We start from the raw sequence: 26,359 nt of genomic DNA on the forward strand, positions 1-26,359 counted from the left end.
AGCTGGGATGTCTTGAAAACGTCGCTCGGCATTATCTGATTGGCTCAGAAGCTCTCGCAACACTTCTAAACATGTCTTTATGAAAGAGCAATCAGATATCAACACTTTGTATCCATCTGATAATGAAGTGAATTCAGAATAGGCCTTTAAGGTCTGCTTGAAACTGTACTATGAAACGAGGCTTTTTGAATCATGCAATTATGAAAGTTATTGTCATGGCTCAACTATATTTGACAAAAAGTCATGAATGGGACAAATTATAAATATACTCTAGCCATAGTACATTGTAAGAAATTGACAATTGGATTGCCTATTACATGGACAAAATTTGATATTGTGCCGGAACGGCCAGCACAGAAAGAAAAAAAAGTGGGCAAAATATCTTCACAAGACTTGAAGATAAATTATTAAAAATAGACGGGCAGACTATTTGCATTCTGATGCTGAATGGTTTCATTGTAATTGCATGGCCCTATTTTCAAAAACAGCACAAACACATCAGAGAAATACTTTTTACCATTGCAGGTTTGCATACGTGTGGATTCAGTGATACATTTTTGTGTCAAAATCAATACAAGAGAATACAATGTACCGGGAGCTCCATTTATATAAACGTATATGCAAGAAAATACACAGTGACATTTTCTAACTGGCTTGAGAAGACGAATAGCGGAAGTCTGATGAGTTGTTGTGATCTGGTGTCTCAATAAATTAGTGTCTAATAAGACTAGATGATGGCATCCAAAGGAGAGTCATCATGTATAAGGCCTATAAAGCTGAGTATTCAAGAAATCATAGATGATTACTGCTTGTTACTTTCAATCAATCAATCAATCAAATTTTATTTATATAGCCCTAAATCACCGAAGTCTCAAAGGGCTTCACAGAATGAAAAGAGGTCATACAGAGACATCTTTTCAATGTAAGGTACACAACAGCATCCCCTGTCAAAGCTCCCAGAAGGGGAAGGAAAAACTCAAAAACCCCAATTTGGGGAAAAAACTTTGGGCGTGTTTTGAGCACAAACTATGTCAATGACCTCCATAGAAACTGCGGTACTATCAAACCAAGGGCAATCATCCCGGTCTGTCAGAACCAATACAGAGCGAACCTGTTGATTTCTTTTGTGTCATGTTCTCATGTTTCTGACTGACTAAATGAATTCACTTTTAGGTTCAGGATGCCTGGCAATCGTTGTAACATGCTTCTGATCTCACTTCCCAGAAGACAAAAGAAATGTCATTTCAAAAGGAGGTCTTGGAAATGTTGGGCTCCGCCCCCAAATGTCAGTTTTTGAGGTTCTAGTATTATAAGCTTTGGTTTATGGTCGAATGTTCCAAATGTCAGATCACAGTGACCGATAAGTCCAACTAACGTTATCAGAAATTTAGTGTGAGTTCATCTGGTTCTTTTGTCCTCATGAAGTTGCTCATTTTGATGGAAATACTGATTTTGGCTGCATGAAAAAGCCAAACAATAATATTAATTTAAGGACCGTGTCTGTTTAAAAACAAATGAAAGAAAAAGATTTATTATCTCAAGAGAATCTTTCAAAGGCAGTAAAAAGACTGGCGAAAAGCCCTTATCAAAATTTGTCTTCAACCAATAGTTTGCAATGCAGGCAACGACATGATTCTTGCGTCCCCCTAGTGGCAGGTAATGTATCAACTTGCAAAGTAACGTTCCATTTATCCGACCATAACAGGCCAACGCACATATTTATGCATAACAGTCTGATGAGAGTTAATAATTTAGCTTTGTTATAATTAGTGCAAATGAATTCAGTTGAGTACAGAGTCTCTCTTATCATTTGCACACCAGCTAAGAATACATTTATATATATATATATATATATATATATATATATATATATATATATATATATATATATATATATATATATATATATATATATATATATATATATATATATATATATATATATATATATATATATATATATATATATATATATATATATATATATATAAAACCCAAGAGAGCACTTTTAGCCAATCCCATTTTAAATGTAATTTAATGAGGGATGGTGAAAGTAGCTTAGTTTGTAGTCTAATAGGCCCATTAATCTGCATAAAGGGGTTATGAGTGACAGGTCCTTAGTTAACTACACAGTAATTCCTCTGATGGAGCAATTCATCTGCAGGACAGTGCAGACCTTGAATATTCCATCAATCCATTTTCTATATAATTTATGCTCATTAGGGTCTTGGGTGTGCTAAAGTTGATGGAGGAGTACACCTTGACAGGTTGCCAACCAATCAAGGGGGATGGGTTAGAAAAAAAAGCATTCGCACTCACATTGTTGGAGAAAAAAAAATCGATTTTTAAGATCAAATTAAGAAGCCTTTTTGTGGAGTATGGGAGAAGACCAACACAGCAACTTCACACAAGAAGAAATTAAACAATTGTGGAATTAAAAAATCATAGAATTTAAGAAAAAAAAAACAAGTGGTTGAAATTAGGATAAAGATATACACCCCTTTAAACAGTGCAATGATACTCTGTGTCACAAGGATTTTGATTTTAGAGGATGAACCCTGACTGAACCTCCAGTGTTTTCAATGAAGCATCACTCACAAGGGATGGTATTGATTTACTTTGTCCCCCTTATTTCCTTTGAATCATTGCACCATTTAGAGCGAAATCCTTTCTGTGTTAAATCCTTAGGAAGAATCAACACCTTCTTGTAATGCGTTTTTACGGCGAATATTTGAAAGAAATGTATCATCAAGCTGTATTTGATTCTTTGGGAGTCATTCTTCAACCATCTACATTCAAAAATTAATGTAAACCTTTTACATAGACTCTATAAAATAAGATTGGCTTCAGTGTTACTTTCAATCTCATTTCATTTCAGGCTAAATATTCCCTCACTTGCTGTTGTCCAAGAAGGCTTCAATCTGGCAAACTAATCCATCATCCTGACTGCATTTACCAGCAGTGTGGCGTGTGGAAAACCCTCACTGTGGGAATTACCTTGGTTCTCCCCGGAGGCCATAAATCTTGTGCTATTGTGTCCTATCTTCCTCAGGTGAGATCGGATTAACCCAACATCTCACTTTGGTCTACAACTACAACAGTGAAATACAACAAAACACTGTGTAATGATCAAACACATGATAGAAGACATGGGAATGCTCGCCACAAAAAAGGCAATATCGATTATCGTAATATCGTATTTATCTTTATTTCATTTCATATTGTCTAAATGCTCTCAACATTTTAGTTCAGACCACACTTTGGTGAATTTCATATTACTTCAGCAATTATACCATAGTTTAGTCCAGAGGGATGAGTGCTATATTTTTCTCTTTATAAATTGTTGACCAAATCACTCGGTAAATTTCACGATGGAAAGCTCATTGGTGAACAAACTTGCACCGAGGCCACGTGTTTGAATCCTGAACCGTGATTTGACTGATGGCTACAGTACGTGACATGACGCCTCTATCACCGGTCCACCAACATGACACTGTGTATACATGCTTTAGATGCAATACACACACCATACAGCAAGATGTTGCCCTTCAGAGGAACACGTACACACAGCGGCTTATGAAATGTTTATGTGCAAAGGCATGCTTCCAGCAGTTACCGATGCTAATTGGCATCAGAAGTGCATTTGAAAATGGTGTCTACCTGCAGTACGTACTGTACAGCGTTTGCCTGTCTTCCAGACGGCATGCTCAAACAGGCATAAAACATGGCCAAGTGTGACTTGGCATAATCGAGGTGTCTATTTTTAACACCGCCGTTTGGACGGCATTGTATATTTTATTCATATGTAGGCGGGTAAAAGAGAGCAAGCTGACTCAATTGCCCGCAAGTTTGTTTTTGTGGAGAAAGGTGGAGGAAGCGGAGGAAGGATTTCATAAACGGGTCACTGTTTATTTGCAGGTGGCAACAACAACAAAGAAAGGTCATATCATTCTGGAATGTCTCAAAGGACAGCATTCTAATTTATACAATGCACACATGTAATACTCAAAGCACATATTTTGACAACATAAATTTATTGGACGTCCGTTATTTTTCTTTGTCGTGCTTCAATCTTTCCTTTTTGTAACTTAAACTTATGAGATAAAGATAGTGGTTTTAATTGCTTTTCAATGACGCACCACCTGTCAAATCGTTTTTCAGCCAAGTACCACCTAACCAGAACACAGCATTTCTGGATGACAAACAAACAAACAAACAAACAATAAACTGAATGGCGAGCCATCCGTGTCTGATTCATTAAACTTTGGAATCACATGTGTGGCGTGCCCTAGCTGGCAACCAGGTTGTACCCTGCCTCCTGCCTGAAGACAGTTGGGATAGCGTCTTGTATGCCTGCGACACTTGACAAGATAATGTATGGATAAACTGCATTTGTAATATCGCTAAGCATATTCTATTCAGCAACTCTCTAGCATCATCCGTTTTATTTCAGGCTTCTCTGCTGGAAAATTGTATCACTGATGATAATACGTATCTTTGTGAAACTTACCAATTTACCAATAAGTTGCTACATGTTCCAAATAGTTTGCTCTTAATTTGAAAATAATAGCCACTTTTGCTGTCATGGCATTAAAAATTATTTGATAAAATTTGTGGGTACTAGCAAAAACCCTGTTAAAAATCTCACATAGCCCCTGAAATACCTTCACATATCCCAGAGGAACGTGAAATACATTCACGTACCCCTATTTTAGAGCCGCAGCATTAAAACACAAAACCTCCGATCAAATATTTACCAAGTTTTCAAGTCAGTGTGCTCAAGGTACAGTGAAATTCAGCACCCAGTTTATTTTAAGTTCACATTGAATATTGAATTTCCTTCAATATTTATGCCGCAGGTGGCTGGCAAGTCAGTCCAGGGGGTCAGTGATTGATCTCAAAGGTGACTTAGAGGGTTCAGGGGATCCACTTGGGATGAAGTCACGTGGGAAAAATCATCTCTTCTTATTAAACAAAGGATGATGCATTGTGCTTGAACGCAAAGACATGCAAGATGGTGCCACAATTTGTCAAATGATTGCAGGGTCGATCACCAAAACCACATTGCAGCTCAGCATATATGTAAATGGAAGGCCAAGTCTAAAAATAGACGTCAATCCTTTGCACACTCGGAGCGCGCAAGCTGCAGGGAATAAGCACTGCAGCACGGGAACAAAACAAATCTCCTGTCACAAGAATGATAATAGAGTAAAGGGAAATGCTTTGTATCTAACGAGCATGATTCGTTTTTATTTAACTCTGATGGGTAGGTGAGAGAGAGAAAATGTTCATCATGCACAGAGCATTTGTATCTGAGGATGCCCTGAATGTTAATCATCTTGTCTGAGATTGAAGCAAGCCTCATTGCGCTCTTACTGCTGGGGGACAATTAGAGGTGAGGACATGAAGATGGATTTTTTTTAACGATAGCTTTTAAGATATTGCTCCAAGGACTGAATGATTCTTTTCACTCGACAAGGAGACTTTGCCTCAGTGCCTTGCACTAAATATGCATTTAGAGCGTGCGTTGCCAAGACTCACGCTTAAACTCTTGAAGTGGGCTAAAGCTGAACATACTTTACTTTTATGTGTTCGTTAGGAAATAATAACTCAAGACTTGAAAGTGAGTAACTGACGCATTTTGCGTGAATGATAAGCTGAGATTTTCAAAGCAACACAATAAAAGGATGCAACGCAGGAAAACCTCACTTGGACTTCTGCTGCAAAAGCTTTTAAGAAAGTGTCCAGTAATAAATTTTCAAAGGAAAAGGGAACGCTTTCTTGAGCAATTGTCGTAGTCGCAAAGCCGTCCCTGGACTGAATATGTGAGATAAGTTCTTTGGAGCCCAAACAAACTGAAACAAAAGAACATAAGATGGCGATTGGTTCAGTAAGCAAGAGAGGGGGAGAAAGCACTGCTGGCATGCAAGGGCATCATAAAGCTCAGCATCTGTCTGCACAACAATGCAAAAAGGGGACACACTGGGAATCGATTTTGCACAAAGAGTGCAGTACTTGGAAAGAAAGACACTCAAGCACTGTATCTTGTGTTATTGGATTTGGAGCCCAGCTTTATGAGCAGCATCTAACTACATACAATAGCCCCGAAAACCTGCTGCCAACTGAGAAAAAAAGGATTCTTCTGTATTTTGTTAACCTTCAATTGTATCAACAATGCTTCAAAAAATAAGAAAATGGAGTGTGGAAAATCGTTCAATTCTTAGGACTATTTCATCTAAAAAAGCAAGAGCTGAAAATAAATGCTAAGATTTCTAAAGCTGTGAACCATCATGTGAGAAACAAATGCCACATTTGTTTCTCTACAACACATTCATATTTAATTACGAATAAGAAATGGAAACGTAGCTATAGCTGAGGCTGAAAAGCTGGAGGCTAACAGGCTAGCTTTGAACTAAAATTGTCCTTTTTTCCTTTTATTGATGCGTGGACATACCAAAATATGTATGTTAGGTTTAGAGCTGCAATGATTAATCGGCAACTATCCGATAATAAAATTAAACTATAACCATTTTTGGTAGTCAATTAATCATTTTAAAATGGATTTAAAACTTTCCAAACACTTGCAATTTCAGCCTCTCACCACCATATATTTTCCTATTTCTGTAGTCCTCCGTATAAGCAAAATTGTTATTTTTGTGTTGAATCCCTATGGAGATTTGCCCTTACTACTTTGCTTTCATTTGGAAAAGAAAAAAAAAAATTTAGGCCCAAACCAGTAATTGAATTTTAGTTTACTCATGTAATTGGACTGCGTATATGAAATAATGTCCTCTTTTTGACTAAAGGGATGCAAATTAAATCTTGCAGCTAGTGAAATTATTATTTCCTCTATACTTAATATGATCGCAACATTTTTCTGTTCATTAATATCTTTAAAAGACACTTTGCAACTTTGACTGAAACTGATATCAGAAGTATTCAGGATGCAGGTAAAGTCACATGACCAACCCCGGAAAACAGGTGAGCATTGACTGGTTGTTACCTCACTCTTTGTCATTTTCAGTTGAAAATGGAAAAATATATTTTTTAGGGTCCGGACTCAAATTAGATATGAACGAAATGAAAACTTTTCTTTACAATAAAAATGAATGAACTCCAGTTTCCTTTGATACTTTTCAATTATTTTCATTTCAAATTCACAAAACCACACATCCAAAATGCAACATTGCATTGCAACTAAATAACATACTGTGAATCGTTTAAAAAAGGTTCTGCGCCAAATGGCACAAAAGTATTCACTTTATCCATTCACTCTATTCATTTTACAAGATTTTGGTCTGACCAAGTCCATATTATTGTATGCAACCATTAGTTCCCACTCTCTCATTACATACAAGACATGTGACAGTAGTGACACGCCCCCTTGCGGCGCGTGTCCGACGCGCTCAACTTGGGACAAGCTCGCTGCGAGTGGAGGAACACAACAGAGCGTCGCTGGAGGAATGTCAATGTGCTAATTGTTGATGCGGCTTGGACACTCGGATGCTTCATCTGTCAATTTGTCCTTGCAACCCTGCACGACCGACTGAGCATGACCAGCGCCGAGAGTGTTGGGGAAAGCGGCAACCAGCCATGCATCGGGCTGGAGCCCCTTGACGGCAAAAACACCCTCTTGCCCGGCAAGGCGATGCAGAGCGGGGGCACGGGTCGCGTCCCCTTGGTGAACGGTGGCCCCAAAGTGACAGCCAACGGGGTGCACGACATCGAGGACCGCATCTTAAGGATCACCGGCTACTACGGCTACAACCCGGGCTACTCCAGTCACAGAAGTAAGTGCCAGCGCGCAAAAACTAAGCCATGCAACAGCATATAGGGGAATTGGATGGATGGATGGATGGATGGATGGATGGATGGATGGATGGATGGATGGATGGATGGATGGATGGATGGATGGATGGATGATATACTTTGCGACTGCAATATATGCTAAACTATACTATACTATACTATACTATACTATACTATACTATACTATACTATACTGGAAAGAAAAAAAAAACATCTCAAACGCTTGGTGTACCTTTCTCCATTAATGTTTTTGTGCACTAGATTGAAAGAAACCAGTTACTACTCTCAGATTTCTAAACAATAGAATGATATGTCTTACAACAATGATATGTCTTACAACAAATAGACAGACAGACAGACAGACAGACAGACAGACAGACAGATAGATAGATAGATAGATAGATAGATAGATAGATAGATAGATAGATAGATAGATAGATAGATAGATAGATAGATAGATAGATAGATAGATAGATAGATAGATAGATAAAATGCCTCAGACTCCAGTACAATATAAATGTGTGTATGTGAATGGGTGAACGTAAGTCTTTGTAAAGCACTTCGAGCATCAAATAGTGTAGAAAGTGCTATATAAATGCACACTAGTTGCCATTTACAATATGTCTTAGATGGAAAGAAAACAGTGTTACACTCACTTTTTTATGATGTACAATAGACACTTTGATACATATGTACTTTGATGCTTTGTCAAGCATGGAAGATAAACAAAAATGCTGTAGACACTAATACTATTGAAATTGTATTCCGTACTGTAAAGAAAATAAACAAAATGTCACTCTCTTTATTTAAAACTAAAGTGGAAAAAAAATCCTCTAGATGCTGTTACTGTATTACAGAGTTGATTAGAAAGAAACAAATCCAAATTGCTTCTTTCTACAATCACTTTTCTTATCAGTATATATTTTACTATACTATACTATACTATACTATACTATACTATACTATACTATACTATACTATACTATACTATACTATACTGTGGCTCAGATCAATCACCAATGTCACCCTGATGGCTGCTTCGTCAAGCATGTTTAATTGAAAAAGGATTCCGTGTCCAAATGACAATACAAGCCAGGCTCTCTCCCCATGATGCATGAGAGCACTTCCAGCTGTCTCTTGACTTTGACATAAGACACAGCTTCTCATGCACATTCATGATTTGATCGGTGGGGCACTGGGGGCAATATGGGGACATTTGCTGATGAATACAGAAAGTCTACACGTGGTTAAACGTAATGATGCAATTTGTTTGAGGCATGATCATTGGAATGCAATTTTGGTGTTCAGTGAGATTTTAATAGGCAGTGGTGGGGATTAGTGCAAATAGTGCACAAGGAATGCAGACAACAATCCAGGCAAAGAATGCGCAAAGGCTTTTACCTTGCACCACTGTTTGTCTATCGCCTTTATTACGTATGAGGAGCCGTGTTTCAGAAGCTGAAAGGCTTCACCCCAAATGAATTGGACTTTGCACGCTCGCTCCCTAACATCTCACCCTGGCTGTTATATAAAAGCTCAACTACACATTATTTAAACATCTACTAATCCTGCCCCCCCCCCCCCCCACCACCACCACTGGAATGTTACACCTTTGTGATGTCTGTTTGTCAGAGGAAATACAAAAATGCAAATTCAATTAAGAAAATGTTCCTACAAAGGGTCCTTCAGATGCTTCTCATCGCGACAATAGATTTTAAGACTGCATGCAAGGAAAAGGAAATGAGACCCGTGCTCATTAACTTTGTCCTGTCTGTTGTAGTAGATTACCGGTAATCATGGAAACAATCATCCACTCTCATTTGGGGAGATATCTAGATGTCCAGGTTGATCCCATGAGAGAGAGAGTGAGAGTGCTCTGATTAATGAGCAACAACCCAAACTTTAGATTGGAAAAAGACAAAAAAACTTCCAACCACTTCCAATAATGAGCCACTTTACTTCTGTATGCAATGTGGGGAAAAAGACAGCGGCAGTCAATGTGATTGTTCTGGGAGATATTTAGGGTTCTATTTGCAGCAAGTTGTTGAATTGTCACAACCATATTGCAGATCTTCATGTTATGCCAAAACAATGGTTATCAATTTTTTTGCAACAATGCAATGTACCCCCGATAATGTATATTGAGTGGGAATCCAACAAAATGATTCATAGCTTTCACAACTTATACATACATAGTTTAACTTATTCAGTCCCAAAGACCCAAAGACATGTTTTTACTTTTTGTAGGGCTCCAGGCATTTGATTCCAGGTTACTTACTTCATATTGTTTTCGCTTTTATTTTCAGTGATAGTCTAAAAGAGGGTCTAAAAATGTCTGGTACTCAGAGTTAAACGCCATCATTAAGTAGTTAGTAACGTTTGTGAACACATCTTGGAAACCACCCATCTAGTACTCTGCCATCTGCACAAAAGCAATTTTACGATTTGGCTAATTATCAGATGCTCAGTTCCTAAAATGACGAATTAATCAAATAAAATCGATTTTTATGCCCAGCCCCAGCTGGAGAAAACACGTTAAAACCAAGCATTCCCCTTGGAGATTCTTCACTTGGAGAGTTTAGTGGTGAGACATGAGCGTTTCATTAGTGTAAAATAAATGCCTTGGGCTCAACAAAGATTGGAAAACAATGGAATAAAGCATCAGCACGTTTCAAAAGTTACAGAGCACAATATTTCTCAAACTCACAGTGTACTTCAGGCAAGGAGCCACACACTAAATTGTCGTAACACCCTCGAGCCACCAGGAGGTGCATTGACCGCAATAGTTGTTGTTAATGCACACATTTTAAAAGCTCAGTCGAAACGTTTTCTCCTTTGAGTCACTTTTAAACAGTATCTTTTTTATGAATAGTAGCATAGTGAAGCAGTATTATTCACCTGGTTCTGCACTGCAATGCGTAACTGAGGAAGGTGAATGTAGACTGTACTGTAATTTCAGGCCTAAGGAGCAGGTGTGCATCATAATAACACTCATTCCCAGGCTATAAAAGACCGCGCGCCTGCAAGACGAGGGCCTTATTTGATTTGGGAAACATTTCCGATTTTCCGATAAGATATGCCATCTGTGCAGCCCTCGTCTATTCATCAAGCCATTATTTTAGTCTACAGAAGGTATTCCTCAGGGCGAAGTAATTGTACAGTTAATAAACATAATGTGCTGTTTAGTGAGAAGCAGTCTTTATTAATTAATCATGTACCAGACAATATAGGCACCAAATAGATTTTCTGAAAAGTCACTTTCTGGATTGCAAATGAGTATTGCTTAACAAAGTGTCAATGAGCATCAGCTTCCAGCAAATGTGTCACGTAAATGGAACACTGGGTCTAATCCCACCCTGCCTATCGTGTAATCATATATTAAGTTCCTGTCGGCACTTTGTTATTATAGCTACTTGCCATCTGTGTGTAGTTAGAATTTGCCTCGGGGGTGCTTGTGTACGAAATTTTGTGACATGGTCCTGACTGTAATACATCACAATGGTGTTTTGAGGCGATGACAATGCATCTCTTTAACAAAAAAGTAGATCATATGACAATCTCAACAATATGCACAAGAGGGAAGAAAATGCAATTGACTTTCCAAAAAAAGAGCAAAGGACTTTTCCCTCCGTTGTTGTTTGGCTCCTGTTGTTCCACACGACAATAGCATGCATTAAATGCCTCCTCAGCGTCTCTTGGAAAACCATTAACGTGATTTGCTTTGTATCTGGTTTTAAACTGCTAAATTAAAAAGGGGGAAACAGTAGCAAGGGCACACTCCCTACTAGCTGAACAGGCTTAATGCAGTAGAATTGACAGGTAGCTACTGCTCAGCAATGTGATTGTCCTATCATTGCATTTGCAGCAAGACCATCTAATAAACTTAATAAGTAAGAATGACAAACTATTTGCCTTGTGCTAAAGCGCAGTTGAGGAGCATGGATAATGCAACACACTCCATTTAATAATTCACTCTTTTTCTGAAAGAAGTTTATAATCAAAAGCACTTCAATTTCTTCCCTAAACAATGAGCATGTCCATGCTGCTATTTTGAAGTAAATCATTCCCATGCTTTCTCTCTCTTAGCTATTTATAACAAGCCGAGAGTCGAGCGGGATGTAAGCCTTGCCTGAATGACTCCCGGAGTGCTGTTAGCCTCCACAGTCTCCTGGGGATCTGTGAGAACACCCTGCATGTAATGGGTGCAATGTTTCACCACAAGATCTTCAAATGTGCTGACCCGCACTCCCGGATCCTGTGCAATGCAGCCGTATGTTGATGTGCTTATCCTCAGATGATTTTGGATAGTCGGCTGGCTTCAACATCACTGTAATTAAATATTAGAATTACTTATTGTTATGGCACTTGTGAGTCAAATTTAAAATGATCTTTCCCATTTTACGAGCAGGCCCGAGTACTTTGAGGTGCCCAAAAGTGCTCATGTGGGCGCCGTGAGTGCATAGCATCAATAAGATGACCCTCAATGCCCTCTAATGAAATGAAGAGTTTACTCTTTATTTTTGTTTGTTGGAAATGCAGCAGCATAAACACAGGAAGACATCCTTTTTTGACATACATTCACTTATCGAGACAGCTCTATTGTTATGCATATGTTCAGAGGGCTTGTCATTAATACCATGTTAATACTATCCCTGTACAATTTGTTAGAGGGAAAATGTGTACATTTGCAATCATTTCAGTTAAACGTGTAAACTAAACCACTCCAAAAGGTCAGGTCGACACTAAACACAAAATAAGATAGGGCAGTTTTTATAGGTCTAAAATCTGAAAAACGTAAACAATTAAGTAAATTGATTTTTGATTTATGTGTGTTATAAATAAATTAGTGCCATCAAACTGTTACAATTTAACAATTTGTAATATTTTCCACAACTAATATTCATTCATTGTGCAACAACAATTTTCTACAAAACTTGTAACAGATACTGTATTTACCTGAGCAAAATTTTAAAATTGTGTTTTAAGCCTTAAAAATAACAAATAAAAAACACACACAAATTTTATATTGCACTATCTATGCAATTTTCCTATTCACCACCAGATGCCGTCATCAACCATAGTTCCAACTACGGTACTTGGCAGGACAAGTGAGAATAGACATCTGGCAGAAGAGGATGAGAGAGTGTCTAGTTTTGATGGTCAAACCCATTTTCTCATCTTTCATATTTCCTTCTGGTCTTTGTTGAGCAAAAAGAGGCTCTAAATAAAGCCTCCTCATTTTTCTGAGAAGTGTTTGCAAATCTAAATGACAAAAGGGCCTAATAAATGGATTGAGTGTGCCAGTAGATGGGAATGAAGCTGTTGCCATGCGAGGTAAAGAGGGTAGATGCTTCATTATTTGCTGCTTTGATCTACATCCACTTGGAAGGTATGTCTAATGCAGTTTTGGTGGTTACAATAGATTGAGAGTTATTCATTCAATGTTGTGATCATTTTAGGATGCATGCTATTTTGCAAAACTCACTAATTGCTTTCGTGCTATAAAAATAAATACAAATAATTTGTTAGTTAAACTAATCATGCTACAAACTAATGCACACATTTTGCAGAGGAGCTATTTTCCAAACATACCTCCAACTAAGGTTACATTTACAGTGACAGTAGCAGTGCCTGTGCAAGAGACATCACTTTTAATCAGATAGCGATTAGCATCCTGGGCTTCGCTGACTGGAGGCTTTTTTTGCCGTCCCTCCCCGTCTAGCTTTTGTCTCCACTCATCAGCAGGTCTATTTTTAAGTGACCCTCCTCTCACGGGATCCAACCTCCTATCTTCCGCTTACACCAGAGCAAACGTTATAGCTTCCGACAAACCTGGATGGGACTTTTAGTCACTATAGTGGCTGCAGGTTTAGGGTCCATTTAGCTGAACTTTGCTCTTCTATGGTTAGGATCATAAGAGAGGCATTAAATGTGCACTTACAGCTGCATATCCCATAAAAATATTACAGCAGAGCACTGCATGTTTCCATAATAGGGCTTCAAACAACTAAAAGTCACCTTGGTTTTGATATATAGACTTCATCCGCCACCTTCCAAAGAGTGACTTTGACTTGTTTTTCTCCATAAGGATAGACACTGCACACATAAAATTATGCTGTACTCTTTGGTGCAGCAATAGAACTTTGGCTGACTGAGCTGCAGTGCAGAAAGGAGACAGATGACTGATTGGGAGATAAAGACTGGCATCCTACCATCCCCCCATAAATAAATAAAGCAATACATAAATAAATAAACAACATATGCACTTGTACTGCCTGTTAGATTTGATTGTAGAAGTGTAGCATTGTAAAATAAAGTAAGCAAGTAAATTAATCACAGAACTCAACATCAGCTATTTTGGAGGAAAAAAAAACTGTAAATAATAGAAATAACAGAACCCTTCTCAGAGTTTGGGTTCAGCACAGGCCTAATGAACCAAGAAGCACAAAGAATATACAAGAAGTCTTCACAACAATGTTGAAAAGCCAGGGTTTCAAAGATGTGAAATAATGTGAAACACAACCTGTACACTTAATTCACATCTGGAACTAATGTGTTTTTTAATAATCAGTGAATCTGTCCATAATTTTGTTGATTATGCCACGAGTTGCTTTTTTTTTTAAGTTTTATTTTTGGTATTTTTATCCAAAACATTTCAAAAGAATTGCAAAAAAATACAAAACATGTCACATTAGTCTGCCCTAGAGGAGCAAAAATGAACAAATACAGTAAAATGATTGCACAAATGTTCACACACTCTTCGAATTGGGGGTTTAGCCTTGTTAATTATTATTACGAAGTTGGCAATAAAATTCAAACTTCTCCATCCATCTATCCATTATCTTAAATTATCCTGATAGGGGTCACAGGTATATTGAAGCCTATACTACCTGCCTTTGAGCAGTGGGTGGGGTAAACTGTACTCTGAACTGGCTGCCAGCCAATAGCCACTCAAAGATAAACAAAAATTCTCACTCACAAACTCTTGTGAGGACGATGGGCCAATATACTGTACCTACCATACATGATTTTGGAATGTGGAAGGAAACTGGAGCACAGAAAGATAATACCGGCATGGGGAGAACATGCAAACTCCCCACAGGTGGGTTGTAGCCAGAGGCAAACCCACGGCCTCTGCAATGTGAGGCGGACGTGCTAACCAGTCTTCCACCGTGCCACCCATTCATACTTTTGATAAAAAGATTTCTTCACAAAACCTCCACCAATTTAAAGTGACATGCACCTCTATTTCAAATATTTTAGCAATTGAAAGTAAAAATAGATGAAATAGTACAGTCACACAAACGTTCACACTCGCTTAGAATTGGGGATCAAAATGTGTTCAAAATTATGCAATAACATTCAATCTTGTATTCAATACCATTTAGAACACAACTCGTACCATTCAAAGTGCACCTGAGTAACAGCGAATACAATTCAGATGACCTAAAATAAATAAATAATAAATACATAAACTAACAACATTAGCACAGTATAGTGGTCAATACCATTCATTTCTATCGCTCAGTTCAGTGATGTTGACGAGTGAAAGCCAAAACTCGGCGAAGAGCATAAGCGTGACAAGGAGGGAGTGCAGCTAGAACCCTGCTCAGGTAAGAAAGAGGACGGGGAGCACTAGAAGAGGGGAGCTAGCGCGGCATAATTAGCCCGGGCTGCTTGGTTACCATCCAAACAAAGCTGCTGATTTGTGGAGCAAAAGAGGAGGGAGGGGTAAAACCAGTTGAACAGAGACAAATGAGGTGGGGGTGGCAAGGATGGAGTGAGATGAGGCTAGTGATTGCGCCATGCCACACACACTTGAAGCTCAGTCTCCCTTGGAGACGGTGGCAGCGCTCTATCACGGCATGACATTGCAACAGTAGTACAGCCCGTCAGCTGTGTCACTACCATTCAGACAGAAAGAAGAGTGAAGTGTGCAGAGAGTGAGCCGGGCCAGACTGGAGTGCCGGCGAGAAGAGTTGACGGATCTGGGAAGCAGTTCTGGCAGAGTTGTGGGAGTACGAGAGGAAATAAGTGAAGGAGAAGGAAAAGAAGAAGCGGAGGAGTCAGGATGCACAGAATGAGGAGGAAGAGCTGCTGAGTGCGCACTCACACATTCACAAACATACTGTAAATAGACTTCCCAGGGAAGGACAGTGTGTTGTGGCCCCCACTGGAGGATGAAGAAGCACTCAGCCCGAGTGGCTCCTCTCAGCTCCTACAGCACCCAGGTCCTGACCTGCCCGAGCTCTGAAGGTAACTCTAAGTTGACTACGTGCCCGTATAAAGGTTGTGACTTAAATGTAGACTAAGTGGACTGTACGCCATATGAAAAAAAGAATTATTAGCTATGTGGCTTAGGGCAAACAGATGTAATGTGTGAATAATGTACATGTAATGTAAGGTTGAGTTGAAATTGCGCATGCTAAGCAGAAATACTCACCTTTGTATCTTTGGAGAGAGATGTGCTGCATGCAGATAGAGTGTGCATGACCCAGCCTGGATGTAAAAAAAAAAAAAAAAAATCAACAAAACAAACACATCAGCAAGTTTTGCGCACTTGTCCTTTCACCCGATTCAAAAATAAACAAGCACGCTGATCCCTAAGCGCCTCAAACATCTTCTAAATCCATTTTGTAATCTGGGGAGCTCACCTTTGTTTTAGAGATTGAAATAAGATACCCTAATCCCCTTTCCGTAAGCATCATCAGCATCCCACTTCTCCTTAAGTCGACTTATCAAGGCTGCACAATGCTGCTGACGTGACCGTGAGCTCCGACGGGAGTCCATCCATCAATGTGGCGATAAAACACAAAACAGATTGAAATGTTGGGTTGGAGTAGCCAGAGTGCGTCACGATGCGCTCCATTAAAAACAAGCGGATAATGAATGATACTGTTCAATGCAGCAGTTTGGAGATGCTTGGTGAGATTGAGTCAGGTTAGTTCTAAATGACCTTTTTGGCCATCATAGGAATGCAGTGTCAACATGACAGGCCCTGCACTTATGATTTGTTGACAAACAGTATATTAAAATTGAGATTTTAGAAGCCTTGTAATACTGGACCGCTATGCTGTATGCACCACTGTTGGAACTTCTGAAGCAGGAATATTTGTGAGAAATAACAGCTTCATGTGAGAGGAAAATGTTGGCTATGAGATCTGCTTCCCTGGGGCAGGGGAATAGTGGAGTTTTAATATTACCGCATGTTGGCTCCAGATCAGCCTGTAGTGGCTTTTATACCTTAGGACTGAAGCGCCTGCATCCAACACTAAAGGCTTTAGGATTTCTCTGTCATGTCTAACACAAAAGCATTTTGCGCGGAGGATGGAAAAAAAAAAAGCAGACAAGAATGGATATGCGATACTCTTGCAGAAAGACAGCAGGCAGAATAGAATGAAGTCAAATCCCTTTCACAAATTCCCTGAAATCATGAAAAGTATATTAAAATAGATCATTCTAAATTCCATCTTTGTACCACTACTATTCTTGATCGTAGTAATGATAATACTTCATTATTGTCTAACAGTGCCGATGAAACGTAGGCAAAATGTGATGCCCTGGTCAGTTTTATTTTTAACACACACAACCCTGAAACTACAAATCCCAGGAGGCAATACAATTGCTATGCATGCTCTCATACAGTCCCTTCCAAAAGTGAGGAGCAGACTTCTCATAAGGCAAACACAGCCAATTGCCTGGAGCCTGCCAGAGGCCTGCAAGCATTGCATGAAAAAAATCATTAACTCATTCACTGCCAGCCAAGTTCAAATAGATATTTGCCGTCTTAAGCTGTCAATGGCAGTGAATGAGTTAAAAGTTTAATCAGTAAACATTTATTTGTTATAACCCTGGCTCAAATCCAGTTCAAATACGGGACATGGAACCAATTGTAAAGTGCTGTGTGTACTTTTGCTAATAGAAGCTTCCCGAAGACCGCATGATCTTCATTGAAACATTAACTGTAAATAATTTAATACCTAAGTAATTTACACACCTTTCACTACTTGCTGACAACTGACATTTATATCAAATCGTGTGCTCAGGCAACAGCCAATCGTGGCTCTGGAACGGATGTAGTTTGTCCTTGAACAATTCATTCATTTAAGCTTTCTTTTGCTTGATTTTTGTTTTTTGGCGCTGCCTCTGGCTGCTGTTGGTATTGCATTTTGTAGTGAGAAAGGACGGTGAGGCTTCATTTGAGAGCAGGGTCCACCAGTCCACACAATAAAAATCTCAAGCGTAGACCGGTCTCTGGAGATAAAAAGTGCAAGTGGAAATATGGGTTGATCATGGATATTTAAATACATAATTATTTATTTCTTGATTCATTTATACAATTTTTCCACACTGTGACTATTTGTTGACTTGACATAACACAAAAAACACAAGCAAACAGTTTACCAGCGATGCATTTTCATTCAGCTTTGTGAGTGGCTGTACAATACTCACAGCGCTGTACTTCTTATCGATTCAAAAGGGAAAAAAAAGTCCATCAAGGCAATAATGAGCACGGAGATGCTGTGCTGTGCTAGAAGGGAGATACCTGCCGGCATGCTCCACATGCTGAGCTAGCACAGAAAGCTTGGGCAGCGGGCAGCACAAGCCATCTTTGATTTCCTGCCCTGGTGTAAATTGATCACTGCATGCTGGAAGTTAAAGAATGCCCCTCAACTGTCTGTCTGTTGGTTCATGTAAAGCCTTAATCCAAATATTTGTGGCAGATTTCTGACTGCGGCGTTTTCAACAAAATAAGAGTTGATAGATGCAATGACATTAATTCGGACTCCTGTCCATATAGTGTTAAGAGAAGTAGTTTTCTGTGTGAGTAGAGAAATGTAATGCGTTGAATTGGCCTTCTGGATGGAAGTGACCCAACAAAGTGGCAAAAGACTTCAAGAGATTGTGTCATTATTATTCAATAATATGCTTTAGTACATCTACATCTTTATATACAGGTGCAAATAAAAGATAATCCTCCACCTTTAAAAACAGAATTTTAGGTAAGAGTGGGAATCTTTTCCTCAAGATTTGTTTTCTTATTCTTGGGTCTACAATTTGATTAGGAATCTATTTTCTATTCAAAAAGATTTTCATTTCAAAATGATTCAAAATGACTTTTTTTTTTTTTTTGATTGATTGACCTAAAAACTACTGGAATGGCTATATCTCAGCTTTTATAGAAAAAAAGCTCAGATTGTTTAGATAGTTGTAGCTGTTAATATTTAATGAATAGACTGGTCGTATTTTCTGTCTGGTTTTGAACTGTTCAACTGCATTTGAATGCTTTAGAGCTAACAATGGAAACTTGTGCTGTATTTTTCAGTGGCAGCATAACTAATTAGTAGTTTCTTAGGTTTCGTTGAGAAAACTGCTTCCGACAATTTGAGTGCAGAATTGTGACGTTTGTTGTTTGTTGGTCACGTGCAGGTCGGATGAATGTGACTTGGGCGTTCCGACTCAAGTCACATGACAAAAGATCAAATATGGTTTCTGGACCACATACCTGGGTCGCATATGGAAAATTCGGATTGGCGTCATTCACATTACCATTTAAAGATTAGACAGAGCATGCACAGGGCAAAACAAGTGAAATTGGGTCACTCCAGACTGCTATGTGAACCTTGCCAATCAGCAATTGAAGACCAACTCCAAAATATAAGAGTACTACGGCCATTTCATTTACATCCATGTATTATTTGGCATATTTGCTTAAAGTTAGCCTTCATAGCACGCGGTTGGCATGTAACATCATGTTGTTGTGTCTTCCTTGGCAGTGCGCCTTCAGTGTAGTCAGAAGTGGATTTTTTTTTTTCTATTTTATTACTTTCAAGTGGAGTAAAAATGATTTTGGGACACTTTTATCAATTCTAAATATTAGTAATTGAGAATCTGGATTCATATGTGAATAAATATATGTTTCAGTCTTGTGATGCATGCCTCTATTTTAATAACATACTGACCAGTAGTAAAGTAGAGCCTTATAATTTTTGGTATCGTCTATCTAGTAGGAGTTGCAATTTGCCAGAGTGGCAATGTGAAAAAAGTGTTCCTTTTTTTTTTTTTTTTCATTAGGAGAGGATGGATTGGAGTCTCACGCCGAGACGCCTGGTAGTGAGACAAGTGCGGAGAGCCAGTCATACCAGACATGCACCAGCACAGTGTTGAAGGTGCTTGGTGGCTTGCTGATGGTCTTGTGCATCTCCTCCTCCTGGGTGGGTACCACTCAGGTGATCAAGTTGACCTTCCAGTCATTCTCCTGTCCTTTCTTCATATCCTGGTTCAGCAGCAACTGGAATATTTTCTTCTTTCCTATTTATTACTCTGGACATGTGGTAATCACAAGGGAGAAGCAGACACCCATTCAAAAATTCAGGTAATGTGTTTCTCAAACCATCTATCCACGATGCAATCAGTAAGTCCATTACAACTCCAAATCTCATTACTACAGTCTAACAGTTCACAAACATTTAACAACCTGTCATAAGAATGAAAGACTATTTTCATCTTTCTTTTTCTTTCTTCTCTTTTTGAACCTTGAAAATGACTTCTTAGTCAAGGAAATTGAGTAAGGAAAAATGCTGATGCAGACTTCTGTTTATTGACTCTGAAATCTAATTGGTTAAGGTGACATTGGACAAATACAGTAACACAATGAAGCAAAACAAAAACAAAACAAAAAAACGACTGAAATCAACTACAAATAGAAAATAAAAACAAAATAAAATAAAACAGTGACTCGTCTCATATTGAATCAAAGCCCAAAAGTCAAAGAAATACTAAACCAAATTAACCCCAAAATGACTGTAATCTCTGCACCAATACACACATGAATGAAGTCCGTAGTTGAAAATACATTTATAGAATAGTTCACAAGTCATACAGAATTTTAAGTGCAGGTCAGTACTTTCGATAATGGTTAGGCCAGCAGGCAAGACTTTGGATGCTCTGGCGGCAGCTCACTAATGAACATGAGTTGGGCTCACCAACAGGCAGCACGCCTGTGCTAAAATGTATGATCATGATTTAGTGTTCCCATAAATGCATATAATGAAATATCAATTGTAACACACAATAATAAAATTATTTTTAAAAAATGCTTGTTTTCGATTTTTGTTTGTTTTCTAATATGAACATGGTAGAGTAGCTCTTCAATAATCCGAATCCAAAAAGTAGGCCTCCCTTTATAAAAGGTTGGTTGGTGATCCCTGTACTACACTTTATAGACAAAAGTATTTGGCCACGTGATCACTCCACATACAAGGAAGGAAAATGGATAGGCTTTCTGTGCTTTTTCTTCCACACAAAATTCATCCAAGCCAGCCTCTGTGAATCTTGCTGTGTATGACACAGTCACAATGAAATAGAGGAGGATGGAAAAAACCTCGCTGACAATTAGCATAATCGAAATGTCTAGGTCTAATGAAGCATTCAGAGGTATGGAGACACGTAACCTACATTAAATCCATGTTTTCATGGAACAGACTATTAAGAGGTGTAATGTTTTTGACAGAGAGTGCAGCAAGTTATTTGGTGAAGAAGGGATGACTCTGAAGCTTTTTGTAAAGAGGACTGCACCTTTCTCCATCCTGTGGACGCTGACCAACTACTTGTACCTTTTGGCCTTGAAGAAGCTGACCGCCACTGATGTCTCCGCCCTTTACTGCTGCCACAAGGCTTTTGTCTTTCTCTTGTCCTGGATTGTTCTCAAGGACCGCTTCATGGGTGTCCGGGTAGGTCCATTGTGAATTCTGAAAGAGATCTTTGATAGCAGGATGTCTCACATCTCATTAATGGACCCTTTGGTTAGATCGTTGCTGCCATCATGGCCATCACAGGAATAGTCATGATGGCATATGCTGACGGTTTCCATGGCGATTCATTTGTGGGCGTGGCGCTAGCTGTGGGCTCAGCCTCAACTTCGGCGCTTTATAAAGTGAGACCCGCAACCACACAAGTATTAATCAATAAATCCAAGGAGCCGGTGTTAACCATGACAAACTTTGCGTCTTCTCGCCAACCAGGTGCTCTTCAAAATGTTCCTGGGAAGTGCCAATCTTGGCGAAGTTGCTCATTTCCTTTCCACTATGGGTTTCTTCAACCTCATCTTCATCTCCTGTGTACCCCTCATCCTCTATTTTACCAAAGTAGAGCAATGGGGCTCCCTCTCCTCGCTTCCCTGGGGATACATGTGTGGCCTGGCAGGACTGTGGCTAGGTGAGAATGGAAATACTGTACTACCAAGATTTAGAGGTGTTCAATGACACCATTGCTCATCCTTTGGTGTCTTTTACAGTGTTCAACTTTCTGGTTCACGTCGGCGTGGTCCTGACATATCCCATTCTCATCTCCATAGGCACTCTCCTCAGTGTACCAGGAAATGCAGGTGAAGTCTCTTTTGAGGTGTTCGGTTTCATTTGCACTCTATTCCAAATTATTATCCATGTAATTCATATTAAAAATGTTTGAGTTTTCTTGTTCCCCCTGGCTATTCAGATTACGTTCAATCTCACTTGTGATCATTAGTTTACCCGGGGCAGGCAGCATGGCTTCAGTTCAGCTACTTAATAATTTAGTACACAGTGTAATTATTACAAACATCACATTGCTATATTGCAAATGTGACATTCAGTCGAGTTCAAAGCCAAAGTGTTACATTTAGAATTTTCACCAAAGTGCCCACATTTGTATCATTATTAATTTAACAGTACTGTAATTGGATAACCGAAAACTATGATAAACACTGAGAACAAATTTATGGATCAACATCATTATTTAAAGCCCGACTAGTCCACTTTAAGAAAAAATAACCTACAGTATATGAAAGATTTATGAGTTGATTATTGTCAATTGTATTAAAATTGCATAGAAACACCTTCACAGTCAATCTGAAACAAAAGGCTCACCAGCAGCTGTATATTGAGCCAACTGAACCTGCTTTGCTCTTTTGGAACCTACGTAAATATAGTAATACTATTACATTTCGATAGGTCACAAACCACAGCCAGGCTCCATTCAGTCAGTTCTAAATTGTAGCACCCCATAATGACCCCAGGGTCAGCTATATATCAAAATCAAGCAGATCCACTATTTCTTTGAAAAAATGATGTTTAAACTTCTTTAACAGCATCCTTATTGCAGTGGTTTTGTGTTGTTGCTATTGACTGTTTTTGTTCTTGTTAATAAGTATAGATTCTCAGCTGTTGTATGATGCACACACATAGGCCGCATAGCATAGTTGCCCAACTCATATTTTGCTGTAACAAGAAAATTATTGTAAAGCATCTGTAACTTCACCAGATGTTCGAAAGAGTAAGCAAAAGGAAAAAATACTCAATAAAAATGTTGTAAATAAAAAATGTTTTATTTTGTATTGTTTTCCAAAAACATTAGACAATGGCTGACATAATGTGTTTTATAGTGTTTCTATAATTGCAAAGTGATAGTAGTGGTACTATTATAGGTTGTATTTTAAATCCCCACTGTAGGCCAACGTAATGCATTGTAAAGCGATACAAAATTTATTGGGTTCTTCTATGGCTCATTCCAGACACCCACTTCAGTACTTTTACGTAATCAAAAAAAAAAAGAAGAAAATGACTTGGCGTAGCATGGGTAGAGTGTTCTCTTCTGATATTTTTGCAGAAATAGAAGTTTGTGTCAATATGGATGTGAATACATGCGTCTTGCTTCCTGGCCAATGGAAGCCGCTCATCTTATTCCTTTTACATTCAGCACAGAAGAGGTACACAGTCTGGAGTCCATGCAGGAAATCAAGGCTCACAACAGCACAAAAATCAAGATGAGCCACTTTTTAGGAAAATACAGCTCAATGGGCTCTGACTGTGGTCATTATTTCTTGCAGTTCCAACCACTGTAACGAACAGCATGCTCAGTACCTTTTTCGCCCAAGACACCCAATCACCAGTGTTCGACATAGCCCACAAGTGCAAGTGTTATCTAGTAGGGGAAGGGTCACGTTGCCACGGCAACACTAAATGCCCGCAGATAAGTTCATAGCTTTAACCATGAGGGTGGATCATATGAAGGTCAACGGGTTACACAGCACACAAAGACACAGCGGGGGTCAGGTGGATGGCTTTTACCTACCATAATCCGAATTATCTTCACTCATCCACCTTTTCATCCCAGTAAAGCAACTTTTGCAATTAATCTCTCTTTGTTTTTGCTTTGTTTGTCTGGCTTTTGCCACTGCTCTTCTCACTGTAGCTGTTGACGTCCTAAAACACGAGGTGATCTTCAGCATGGTGCGCCTTGCAGCCACGTGCATCATCTGCTTGGGTTTCTTGCTGCTGCTGCTTCCAGAAGAGTGGGACTCAGTCACGTTGCGCTTTCTGGCCACCATTGCAGACAAGAAGTCAGAGGATCACGGCGAGGAGCTCACAGATTCCAGCCTGCACACGAGAAGCCGCAGTCGAGCCAACGGCGCCGTCTCCCTTCCGTTAGCATGACATATCGAGACTCCTCGGTGAGCTTCTTTCCTCCACTGCCACCCAAGGAGGGGACTGGAACAAATGATAGAAACAATCTGCAAAACATGAGTTAATCAAGAGTGTTTATCAAGGATGAATCAGAGGCACCTGGCTGCTCACTGCGAGGGGGATATTAATGAGTATTGCAAATGAAAATGCTGGAAAGTGTTATTTACTTTCTCATTTAACCTGCCACACTCAAGTCTTTCACACACTGACTGACCTCTGCCCCGCTCTGCTCTGCAGAATGTATTCTGTGAATATATATCCTGGCAGGGACAGTCTGACTCAACCCATACATATTTATATTGATTTATTTATTTAGAGAAGGAATAATACATGTATTGATTTCAAATCTTACTGAAATAAATTATATACAAGACTAACTGTTATCCCATTCTTGATGTACAAACATTTTGTTAATATTAATATATTATTAAATATATAAATTTTTTATACTCACATAACTGGATCACACAGCCATCTCATAGAGCTGTGCGGTACTTGAGATTTTGGTATCAATCAATAACTAGGACGTACTGGTGCCAGTATCACCCAAACTAAGTCCTTATAGCTTCATAAAATGTCATGGTATTTTAAATCATTTGTCCTATTAATAACATGTTTTATTAAAGTTTCTTGTTGAGTTCATAACCCTACCATAATATTATTAAAGTTCTACAATTAACATAAAAACACGACACATCAAATAAAGGAGTATGCGGAGGCAGACATGGTGATTCGACTCAAAGCAGGACGACACTTGGGTAAACCTGAAAATGCAAATAAAAAGATGTAGAAATCATTCAACTGTGTTCCAAAAGCTTGCAAGCAGGCAGGTTTGTCTCATGTGTATAAAGAACTTTAAAAAAAGAAAAAAGATCGATAATAGCGCTTTGATATCGATACGATATGATTATATTGATACCTGAATCGATTTGCTCAGGCCTACTAAATGGTGAATGTCACGGTTTCCCACAACTTCTTAAGACCACTATGATACAGTCAGTGTCTTTGAAAAAATATCTAAATCATTTTTTTACCAGTAAATTTTGTATTATTTTTTTTTTTAGAGAAAGATACAGAACTAACAGGATGAGTCCAAAATGAGCACAATTTCCAAATATTACATAAAGATTCTCGAATATTAACTATGTCTTTTTAAAGCAGCCTAGAACAAATTTTAATATTCATTTGTTCAGGCCTCGTGTCAGAGTGAGCAGGATGTCTGTCGGAGCAACTCAGATAGCAGAAGAGAGGGAAAGACTCATTCCAATATGGTCTTTAGCATTTATAATATAAAACTGTCAGCCATTTCCGAAAGCTGAAATTTGAGACTTTGACGTATTTTCTGAAGCGTTACGAGATGGTTGCACGAAGCTTTTAAAACATTTATAGAATTTAAGTTTGCATTCATGCAGGGAAAGCAAGAGCTGACTAATTGATTATTGATGTTATTATTTGGAATACACACAGTGAATGAAATTGAGATGAGAGAACTGCACTGCAAATTATCACCTTCAACAAACACACACCATCTGTGATATGTGCATGCTACCGAGCAATAAAAAAAAAAAGCCTAAGGGGAGTGTTAAGTTGCAGAGCATAGCTACTGTATGATTGGCATATCTCTTGCGGTCTGTCACGCACTCTCTCTCTCTCTCACATACACACACACACGCACGCACACACACACGCACACACACAGATGTGCTGCTACGGTTCCTTGGGCACAGTGAGTAAGCAGATAACTAATGAAGCATTTACTGAGGTGACATTTCAAAATTAATAAAATGGAATAACACAGGAGTCCAACCCTAATATTATCTTTTGGAATTTGCAGAAAGCATACGAAGTTGCCATTTTTACACAAAAACTTAGCCAATTAAATTATTTTTCCACCTAGGAAAGTATGTCAAAAACATCAAGCTCTCTCAAGCATTTGCAGTAAAACAGAGAAGGGCCAATGGGGACCGTTTCTATAGAAACATCATCACAATAAGACAGGGAAGGAGAAAAGCATGGATGATACCGTAAACAGATGTATGTGTCCTTCA

At 38.8% G+C, this 26,359-nt stretch overlaps 1 protein-coding gene across 2 annotated transcripts; it reads left to right on the forward strand.

The window, feature by feature from the left end:
• Nucleotides 1-7,315: 7,315 nt before the first annotated feature.
• slc35f4 (solute carrier family 35 member F4) lies at nucleotides 7,316-24,688 on the forward strand. Of its 2 annotated transcripts, none has more exons than XM_088433973.1 (7): nucleotides 7,316-7,790; nucleotides 19,885-20,185; nucleotides 21,323-21,542; nucleotides 21,620-21,745; nucleotides 21,834-22,026; nucleotides 22,106-22,195; nucleotides 24,040-24,688. In XM_088433973.1, exons 1-7 carry the CDS (start codon nucleotides 7,553-7,555, stop codon nucleotides 24,279-24,281), a joined length of 1,410 nt encoding a protein of 469 aa, XP_088290099.1. In that variant the 5' UTR covers nucleotides 7,316-7,552; the 3' UTR covers nucleotides 24,282-24,688. The 2 variants fall into 2 exon arrangements, with proteins under 2 accessions (XP_088290099.1, XP_088290100.1); XM_088433974.1 differs by lacking the exon at nucleotides 7,316-7,790 and adding an exon at nucleotides 15,630-16,065.
• Nucleotides 24,689-26,359: the final 1,671 nt, after the last annotated feature.

Source organism: Hippichthys cyanospilos, chromosome 14, assembly GCF_059441005.1.
Source record: "Hippichthys cyanospilos isolate Australia breed blue-spotted pipefish chromosome 14, RoL_Hcya_1.0, whole genome shotgun sequence".
Classification (NCBI taxonomy): Eukaryota; Metazoa; Chordata; class Actinopteri; order Syngnathiformes; family Syngnathidae; genus Hippichthys; species Hippichthys cyanospilos.